General features: G+C 49.9%; 1 protein-coding gene and 1 long non-coding RNA gene across 3 annotated transcripts in view; both read left to right on the forward strand.

The window, feature by feature from the left end:
• Positions 1-9,709, forward strand: part of chm (CHM Rab escort protein) — a 41,965-nt gene extending 32,256 nt beyond the window's left edge. The window contains exons 14-15 of the mRNA XM_042309033.1: positions 8,260-8,417; positions 8,655-9,709. Coding sequence (XP_042164967.1) covers positions 8,260-8,417; positions 8,655-8,927 — 431 coding nt within the window. The 3' untranslated portion in view covers positions 8,928-9,709. The remainder of the gene's footprint in view (positions 1-8,259; positions 8,418-8,654) is intronic.
• LOC121841360 lies at positions 5,594-6,695 on the forward strand. Of its 2 annotated transcripts, none has more exons than XR_006080341.1 (3): positions 5,594-5,711; positions 6,007-6,192; positions 6,654-6,695. It is a non-coding gene; the product is annotated as an uncharacterized LOC121841360 (long non-coding RNA). The 2 variants fall into 2 exon arrangements; XR_006080342.1 differs by lacking the exon at positions 6,654-6,695 and adding an exon at positions 6,363-6,388.
• Positions 9,710-10,099: the final 390 nt, after the last annotated feature.

A 10,099-nucleotide genomic window follows, 5' to 3' on the forward strand; every position in this document is an offset into this window, starting at 1 on the left:
CTGGCTCCTCTAGAGGATCCCACTGGCTCTAGAGGATCCCACTGGCTCCTCCTCTAGAGGATCCCACTGGCTCCTACTCTAGAGGATCCCACTGGCTCCTCCTCTAGATGATCCCACTGGCTCCTCCTCTAGAGGATCCCACTGGCTCCTATTCTAGAGGATCCCACTGGCTCCTATTCTAGAGGATCCCACTGGCTCCTCCTCTAGAGGATCCCACTGGCTCCTCCTCTAGAGGATCCCACTGGCTCCTCCTCTAGAGGATCCCACTGGCTCCTCCTCTAGAGGATCCCACTGGCTCCTCCTCTAGAGGATCCCACTGGCTCCTATTCTAGAGGATCCCACTGGCTCCTATTCTAGAGGATCCCACTGGCTCCTATTCTAGAGGATCCCACTGGCTCCTATTCTAGAGGATCCCACTGGCTCCTCCTCTAGAGGATCCCACTGGCTCCTCCTCTAGAGGATCCCACTGGCTCCTCCTCTAGAGGATCCCACTGGCTCCTCCTCTAGAGGATCCCACTGGCTCCTCCTCTAGAGGATCCCACTGGCTCCTATTCTAGAGGATCCCACTGGCTCCTATTCTAGAGGATCCCACTGGCTCCTATTCTAGAGGATCCCACTGGCTCCTATTCTAGAGGATCCCACTGGCTCCTATTCTAGAGGATCCCACTGGCTCCTATTCTAGAGGATCCCACTGGCTCCTATTCTAGAGGATCCCACTGGCTCCTATTCTAGAGGATCCCACTGGCTCCTCCTCTAGAGGATCCCACTGGCTCCTCCTCTAGATGATCCCACTGGCTCCTATTCTAGAGGATCCCACTGGCTCCTCCTCTAGAGGATCCCACTGGCTCCTCCTCTAGAGGATCCCACTGGCTCCTCCTCTAGAGGATCCCACTGGCTCCTCCTCTAGAGGATCCCACTGGCTCCTCCTCTAGATGATCCCACTGGCTCCTCCTCTAGAGGATCCCACTGGCTCCTATTCTAGAGGATCCCACTGGCTCCTCTAGAGGATCCCACTGGCTCCTCCTCTAGAGGATCCCACTGGCTCCTCCTCTAGAGGATCCCACTGGCTCCTCCTCTAGAGGATCCCACTGGCTCCTCCTCTAGAGGATCCCACTGGCTCCTCCTCTAGAGGATCCCACTGGCTCCTATTCTAGAGGATCCCACTGGCTCCTCTAGAGGATCCCACTGGCTCCTCCTCTAGAGGATCCCACTGGCTCCTATTCTAGAGGATCCCACTGGCTCCTCCTCTAGAGGATCCCACTGGCTCCTATTCTAGAGGATCCCACTGGCTCCTCCTCTAGAGGATCCCACTGGCTCCTCCCCTAGAGGATCCCACTGGCTCCTATTCTAGAGGATCCCACTGGCTCCTCCTCTAGAGGATCCCACTGGCTCCTATTCTAGAGGATCCCACTGGCTCCTCCTCTAGAGGATCCCACTGGCTCCTCCTCTAGAGGATCCCACTGGCTCCTCCTCTAGAGGATCCCACTGGCTCCTCCTCTAGAGGATCCCACTGGCTCCTATTCTAGAGGATCCCACTGGCTCCTCTAGAGGATCCCACTGGCTCCTCCTCTAGAGGATCCCACTGGCTCCTCCTCTAGAGGATCCCACTGGCTCCTCCTCTAGAGGATCCCACTGGCTCCTCCTCTAGAGGATCCTGCTCTAGCCACTTCATTGGAAAATGAGTTTGAACCAATGCAGCGTTGTGAAATCCGGTGTTTTTAAAGAACGAATGCATTCCAGAAGAGACTGTGTGTTGATGTGTGGTGGCAGGCCGCCCAAGCAGAGAGCCAGTGGGTGTTAGAGGTAGCTGATATTTGGGGGTGTTAAGCTCCAGGCGTGTAGAGGGCCCCGTCAGGAGCACAGCTCTATGCTAATCTGACATTTCTCACATCTGTGACAGGGCTGTGTGGAAAAACTAAACAATGATGTCTAAGATGTCGTTGGTGTGTATTTGGTCAGGTGTGTGTGTGTTTGTCGTTGTTTGTGTATTTTGTCAGGTGTGTGTGTGTTTGTCGTTGTTTGTGTATTTGGTCAGGTGTGTGTGTGTGTTTGTCGTTGTTTGTGTATTTGTCGTTGTTTGTGTATTTGGTCAGGTGTGTGTGTGTTTGTCGTTGTTTGTGTATTTGGTCAGTGTGTGTGTGTTTGTCGTTGTTTGTGTATTTGGTCAGGTGTGTGTGTGTGTTTGTCGTTGTTTGTGTATTTGGTCAGGTGTGTGTGTGTGTGTTTGTCGTTGTTTGTGTATTTGGTCAGGTGTGTGTGTGTGTGTGTTTGTCGTTGTTTGTGTATTTGGTCAGGTGTGTCGTTGTTTGTGTATTTGGTCAGGTGTGTCGTTGTTTGTGTATTTGGTCAGGTGTGTGTGTTGTTTGTGTATTTGGTCAGGTGTGTGTTGTTTGTGTATTTGGTCAGGTGTGTCGTTGTTTGTGTATTTGGTCAGGTGTGTCGTTGTTTGTGTATTTGGTCAGGTGTGTCGTTGTTTGTGTATTTGGTCAGGTGTGTCGTTGTTTGTGTATTTGGTCAGGTGTGTCGTTGTTTGTGTATTTGGTCAGGTGTGTGTGTTTGTCGTTGTTTGTGTATTTGTGTCGTTGTTTGTGTATTTGGTCAGGTGTGTCGTTGTTTGTGTATTTGGTCAGGTGTGTCGTTGTTTGTGTATTTGGTCAGGTGTGTGTATTTGGTCAGGTCGTTGTTTGTGTATTTGGTCAGGTGTGTGTTGTTTGTGTATTTGGTCAGGTGTGTCGTTGTTTGTGTATTTGGTCAGGTGTGTCGTTGTTTGTGTATTTGGTCAGGTGTGTCGTTGTTTGTGTATTTGGTCAGGTGTGTCGTTGTTTGTGTATTTGGTCAGGTGTGTCGTTGTTTGTGTATTTGGTCAGGTGTGTTTGTGTATTTGGTCAGGTGTGTTTGTTGTATTTTGTGTCGTTGTTTTTGGTCAGGTGTGTCGTTGTTTGTGTATTTGGTCAGGTGTGTCGTTGTTTGTGTATTTGGTCAGGTGTGTCGGTTGTTTGTGTATTTGGTCAGGTGTGTCGTTGTTTGTGTATTTGGTCAGGTGTGTCGTTGTTTGTGTATTTGGTCAGGTGTGTCGTTGTTTGTGTATTTGGTCAGGTGTGTCGTTGTTTGTGTATTTGGTCAGGTGTGTCGTTGTTTGTGTATTTGGTCAGGTGTGTGTATTTGGTTGTTTGTGTATTTGGTCAGGTGTGTCGTTGTTTGTGTATTTGGTCAGGTGTGTCGTTGTTTGTGTATTTGGTCAGGTGTGTCGGTGTCGTTGTTTGTGTATTTGGTCAGGTGTGTCGGTGTGTGTCAGGTGTTGTTTGTGTATTTGGTCAGGTGTGTGTATTTGTGTGTGTATGTGTGTGTAGGTGTTTGTGTATTTGGTCAGGGTGTGTGTGTGTCGTTGTTTGTGTATTTGGTCAGGTGTGTCGGTGTCGTTGTTTTGTATTTGGTGTGTCGGTGTCAGGTTGTTTGTGTATTTGGTCAGGTGTGTGTGTTTGTTTATTTGTGTGTATGTGTGTGTAGGTGTTTGTGTATTTGGTCAGGTGTGTGTGTGTGTGTGTGTAGGTGTTTGTGTATTTGGTCAGGTGTGTGTGTGTCGTTGTTTGTGTATTTGGACAAGTGTGTTTGTAGGTGTCGTTGTTTGTCTATTTGGTCAGGTGCGTGGGCATCGGTGTTGTCGTTGTTTGTGTATTTGGTCAGGTGCGTGTTTGTGCGTCGGTGTCGTTGTTTGTCTATTTGGTCAGGTGCGTGGCGTAGGTGTTTGTGTATTTGGTCAGGTGCGTGGGCGTAGGTTGTCTATTTGGTCAGGTGCGTGGCGTAGGTGTATTTGGTCGTCGTTTGTCTGTATTTGGTCAGGTGCGTCGTTGTTTGTGTATTTGCGTCAGGGTGTGTGTGTTTCGTTTGTCTATTTGGTCAGGTGCGTGGGCGTCGTTGTTTGTGTATTTTTGGTCAGGTGTGTATTTGGTCAGGTGTGTGTGTCGTTTGTCTATTTGGTCAGGTGTTTGTGGGTATTTGGTCAGGGTGTCGTCGTTTGTCTATTTGGTCAGGTGCGTGTATTTGCGTCAGGTGTGTCGTCGTTTGTCTATTTGGTCAGGTGCGTGTGTATTTGGTCAGGTGTCGTCGTTTGTCTATTTGGTCAGGTGTGTGGGCGTATTTGGTCAGGTGTCGTTTGTCTATTTGGTCAGGTGCGTGGGCGTGGTCAGGTGTGTCGTCGTTTGTGTATTTGGTCAGGTGTGTGGGCGTTTGTGTATTTGGTCAGGTGTCGTTTGTCTATTTGGTCAGGTGTGTCGGTTGTTTGTGTATTTGGTCAGGGTGCGTGGGTGTCGTTGTTTGTCTATTTGGTCAGGTGCGTGTATTTGGTCGTAGGTGTCGTTGTTTGTGTATTTGGTCAGGTGTGTCGTTGTTTGTGTATTTGGTCAGGTGTGTCGGTGTCGTTGTTTGTGTATTTGGTCAGGTGTGTCGGTGTCGTTGTATTTGGTGTGTGTCGTTTGGTCAGGTGTGTCGTTGTTTGTGTATTTGGTCAGGTAGGTGTTTGTGTATTTGGTCAGGTGTGTGTGTCGTGTGTGTGTGTGTAGGTGTTTGTGTATTTGGTCAGGTGTGTGTGTGTAGGTGTTTGTGTATTTGGTCAGGTGTGTGTGTGTGTCGTTGTTTGTGTATTTGGACAAGTGTGTTTGTAGGTGTCGTTGTTTGTCTATTTGGTCAGGTGCGTGGGCATCGGTGTCGTCGTTTGTCTATTTGGTCAGGTGCGTGGGCGTCGTCGTTTGTCTATTTGGTCAGGTGCGTGGGCATCGGTGTCGTTGTTTGTCTATTTGGTCAGGTGCGTGGGCGTAGGTGTCGTCGTTTGTCTATTTGGTCAGGTGCGTGGGGTGTCGTCGTTTGTCTATTTGGTCAGGTGCGTGGGTCAGGTGTGTGGTGTCGTCGTTTGTCTATTTGGTCAGGTGCGTGGGCGTCGTCGTTTGTCTATTTGGTCAGGTGGTGCGTGGGCGTCGTCGTTTGTCTATTTGGTCAGGTGTGCGTGGGCGTCGTTTGTCTATTTGGTCAGGTGCGTGGGCGTCGTCGTTTGTCTATTTGGTCAGGTGCGTGGGCGTAGGTGTGTCGTTTGTCTATTTGGTCAGGTGCGTGGGCAGGTGTCGTCGTTTGTCTATTTGGTCAGGTGCGTGTATTTGGGTCGTCGTTTGTCTATTTGGTCAGGTGCGTGGGCGTCGTCGTTTGTCTATTTGGTCAGGTGCGTGGGCGTCGTCGTTTGTCTATTTGGTCAGGTGCGTGGGCGTCGTTTGTCTATTTGGTCAGGTGCGTGGGCAGGGTGTCGTCGTTTGTCTATTTGGTCAGGTGCGTGGGTGTATTTGGTCGTCGTTTGTCTATTTGGTCAGGTGCGTGGGTATTTGGTCAGGTGCGTGGGTGTAGTTTGTGTATTTCGTCGTTTGTCTATTTGGTCAGGTGCGTGGGCGTCGTCGTTTGTCTATTTGGTCAGGTGCGTGGCGCGTCGTCGTTTGTCTATTTGGTCAGGTGCGTGGGTATTTGGTCAGGTGTGTCGTTTGTCTATTTGGTCAGGTGCGTATTTGGGTGTCGTCGTTTGTCTATTTGGTCAGGTGCGTGGGCGTCAGGTGGTGTCGTCGTTTGTCTATTTGGTCAGGTGTGTGGGCGTAGGTGTCGTCGTTTGTCTATTTGGTCAGGTGCGTGGGCGTAGGTGTCGTCGTTTGTCTATTTGGTCAGGTGCGTGGGCGTAGGTGTCGTCGTTTGTCTATTTGGTCAGGTGCGTAGGGGCGTTTGTCTATTTGGGTGTCGCAGGTGTCGTCGTTTGTCTATTTGGTCAGGTGCGTGGGTGTAGGTGTCGTCGTTTGTCTATTTGGTCAGGTGCGTGGGCGTGCGTCGTTTGTCTATTTGGTCAGGTGCGTGGGCGTAGGTGTCGTTTGTCTATTTGGTCAGGTGCGTGGGCGTCGTCGTTTGTCTATTTGGTCAGGTCAGGGCGTGGGCGTATTTGGGTGTCGTTGTTTGTCTATTTGGTCAGGTGTGTGGGCGTAGGTGTCGTCGTTTGTCTATTTGGTCAGGTGCGTGGGCGTAGGTGTCGTTGTTTGTCTATTTGGTCAGGTGTGTGGGCGTAGGTGTCGTTGTTTGTCTATTTGGTCAGGTGCGTGGGCGTAGGTGTCGTTGTTTGTCTATTTGGTCAGGTGCGTGGGCGTAGGTGTCGTCGTTTGTCTATTTGGTCAGGTGCGTGGGTGCGTCGTTTGTCTATTTGGTCAGGTGCGTGGGCGTCGTTTGTCTATTTGGTCAGGTGCGTGGGCGTCGTCGTTTGTCTATTTGGTCAGGTGCGTGGGCGTCGTCGTTTGTCTATTTGGTCAGGTGCGTGTCAGGGCGTCGTCGTTTGTCTATTTGGTCAGGTGCGTGGGCGTAGGTGTCGTTTGTCTATTTGGTCAGGTGGTGCGTGGGTGTCGTCGTTTGTCTATTTGGTCAGGTGCGTGGGTGTCGTTGTTTGTCTATTTGGTCAGGTGCGTGGGCGTCGTCGTTTGTCTATTTGGTCAGGTGCGTGTCTATTTGGTCAGGTCGTCGTTTGTCTATTTGGTCAGGTGCGTGGGCGTCGTCGTTTGTCTATTTGGTCAGGTGCGTGGGGCGTGTCGTCGTTTGTCTATTTGGTCAGGTGCGTGGGCGTCGTCGTTTGTCTATTTGGTCAGGTGCGTGGGCGTAGGTGTCGTCGTTTGTCTATTTGGTCAGGTGCGTAGGGGCGTTTGTCTAGGTGTGCGTGGGCGTTTGTCTATTTGGTCAGGTGCGTGGGCGTAGGTGTGTCGTCGTTTGTCTATTTGGTCAGGTGCGTGGGCGTAGGGTGTCGTCGTTTGTCTATTTGGTCAGGTGCGTGGGCGTGTCGTTTGTCTATTTGGTCAGGTGCGTGGGCGTCGTCGTTTGTCTATTTGGTCAGGTGTGTGGGCGTAGGTGTCGTTGTTTGTCTATTTGGTCAGGTGTGTGGGCGTAGGTGTCGTCGTTTGTCTATTTGGTCAGGTGCGTGGGCGTAGGTGTCGTTGTTTGTCTATTTGGTCAGGTGTGTGGGCGTAGGTGTCGTTGTTTGTCTATTTGGTCAGGTGCGTGGGCGTAGGTGTCGTTTGTCTATTTGGTCAGGTGTGTGGGCGTAGGTGTCGTTGTTTGTCTATTTGGTCAGGTGCGTGGGCGTAGGTGTCGTTGTTTGTCTATTTGGTCAGGTGTGTGGGCGTAGGTGTCGTCGTTTGTCTATTTGGTCAGGTGCGTGGGCGTGGGCAGGTGTCGTTGTTTGTCTATTTGGTCAGGTGTGTGGGCGTAGGTGTCGTTGTTTGTCTATTTGGTCAGGTGCGTGGGCGTAGGTGTCGTCGTTTGTCTATTTGGTCAGGTGCGTGGGCGTCGGTGTCGTTGTTTGTCTATTTGGTCAGGTGCGTGGGCGTCGTCGTTTGTCTATTTGGTCAGGTGTGTGTGTGTGTAGGTGTAGTGTATGGAGAGGATGTGTGGATGGACAGGGGTGTATGTTGAGGTTGGGTGGCCTTTTGAAGTGTCGTCACATTGATGGTGCCACACCTCTGCTGCTCACCAAATTAACTAAATCACTCTGCTACCCAAGGCAGGAAAAGTAACACATATTATAATTGTGTGACATTTTGGTAATGACCACACTGACATTTCAGACTGACACCTTTTTCCCTCTCTTTCTTTGGGTACCTTTTTTTTTTTTGGTCCCTTACATTTTAAAGGGTAATGATACAGAATGACGGTTTTTACGCTTTGAAAACCAGGAGCCTTCTCGCAGCTCCAAATCATCCTCTCTCGTTTTTGTTTGACCGCTTCAAGTCTCACTCACGGACCGATCAAAGAGTGTCAAGAAACACTTTCCCATGTGCCTTGTCGGCAAACCAAATGTCACCCCATTAACAGGAATCATGCTTCCTCACAGATAAGCTGTGTTGAAAGGAGCCTGTTAAGTTCCCGTCTCAAACACCCACGGAAATATTCCTACACCACTAAATTGGCACCATTATGGCTGAGCATTTCTACCCGAAAATATGAATTGAGTTAATGATTCAATTGTTTGGTAACTTACTGTTACTAATACCCTGTTATCTAGGGAATTTGTTTCACCGGCAGACATGAGCTGCATGCGTATACATACATACATACATACATCATATGTTCCCGAAACATTTCAACTGACGTCAGATGATTCCTCCGTTGATCTTCAGTGCGACTTCTGTCCATGCACGGCTCTCCGTAGAAATCTGAACACTACATTACATTCATGACGCCGGTCCTTCCCCCATCCAGGAGAGGAGGAGAGCAGGGGACCGACGGTGCTGTGGGCCCTGTACTTCAACATGAGGGACACCTCTGCTGTGGACAGGAGCAGCTATGACCTGCCCAGTAACGTACATGTGTGTGCCAGCCCTGATACCGCCCTGGGCAGTGACCACTCCATCAAACTGGTAAGTGACAATGTCCTAGAGATATACATTTTTTTTTTTACTGTCACGCTAAACTTGTAAGAATTGCATTCTTTAACGTTTATCATTGTTAAAAATTGAGCAAATAATTGGCTAACGATGACTTGCGTCACTAGCCTGGAAGTGTACTGTCCGATGGGGCTATTGGTGTAGATTGAGTTGTCCTCACCTGTCTTTGTTGTGTGTGTTCGGCGTCATCTGTCATCTCTCTCTCTCCAGGCCGAGGCAGTGTTCCGCCAGCTTCTCCCTGACGAGGAGTTCTGCCCCCCGGCCCCCAACCCCGAGGACATCATCTACGATGGGGATGGGCCCCAGGGGGAGGGCCCGGGCTTTGAGGAGGCTGCACCAGCAGAGGGTGCTGGTGCCCAAGGAGGAGAGAGCGCTGGGAGGCAGGAGGGAAAGGAAGCCGTGGGAGAAAAGAAGGGGGCGGGAGACTCCGTAACACCGGAAACTGGGGCTGGGGATGAGCCGAGCCCCACCAGCGATGAATAGCCCCACGCACCCCCCTCCGTGTACAAACAGACTGCTGCCTTCTGCTTCAGAGTCCTGGCATGCACAGCAGTCAGTCAGCACTCCTCTGAAGGCATAGCTGGACTCTGTGGTCTTGGTAACCACACAGCGTTCTCATCCCCAGAAAGCCTTAGAGGGATCATCTTCACCATCCTTGATGTGGTCACCTGCAGAGACATTTATATATATATATACATACATATATACAGTATTTACATTGATATGCACAGTATATTAATGGAGTAATTTCTTTACTGGGCACTATATAGCAGCCTGCTCACTGTATTTTTCCTCTCACCTGAGGTTGATGTAAAGATTCTTCTGAGTGAGGGGGGGGGCTGTTCTTTCTAAAAGCCATTGAATTTGATGTGTGTTCTTAATCAGGGTCTCTGGTGTAGAGCCCAAAGAAATGGTTGCCTTTTTCCACTCACGTTAAGATTTTCGCTCAGCCAGAGGGGACGTGATGCTGTTTTGTTTCCCGCCTCTTGTGTATGTCTGGAATGGGTTTTCTGGGCGTTTTTAAGGCCTTACAGGAAGTATGAGATGCCTCATCCTCAATAAGAACCCCCCCGAAACACTGGGCAGGGATAGCCTCGCAACGCAACTTGCATGTTTTCACACACACTGCTGCGCCATCCAATTGTACTCGAACCCCACGTCTCTTTTAATGTGCTTAAGTATTTCAACTCTGTTCTCATGTGTATTGTCGCTGTCACTATCCTTTTTTAAAAGGTTGACAACCATTAAAGTGCTACCGAACAACGGCTCCTGTATCTCGTTTTACAAAGTAATTTACAGTGAAGTTGGAGATCAGTTTCCAACTGAATTGGAAGAGGAGAGGTAACAGAACAGAGGCAACAGCAGCAGACGGAGCGCTCCAATGACACGCCCCAGCTCTGTGGCTTTGACCGGTGTGAGCCAATTTCTGTTCGGGAACAAAAATCTGATACAACTGTAACAATGTGTGATGTGGCTGCAGCTGTCGGCGGAGCAAGGTGTTCCTGCTTCCAGAACAAACAAAAGCTCCACAGTTTACCTGGAAAGAAAGGGAGGTGAGAGAGGAGCGAGAAAGGGAAGGTAGAGAGCGAAGGGTTTGATGACATTTGTTTTGTGGTGGCGTGACAGAACAGATGGCTCATTACGCCTGTGAATGC

Source organism: Oncorhynchus tshawytscha, linkage group LG30, assembly GCF_018296145.1.
Source record: "Oncorhynchus tshawytscha isolate Ot180627B linkage group LG30, Otsh_v2.0, whole genome shotgun sequence".
Lineage (NCBI taxonomy): Eukaryota > Metazoa > Chordata > Actinopteri > Salmoniformes > Salmonidae > Oncorhynchus > Oncorhynchus tshawytscha.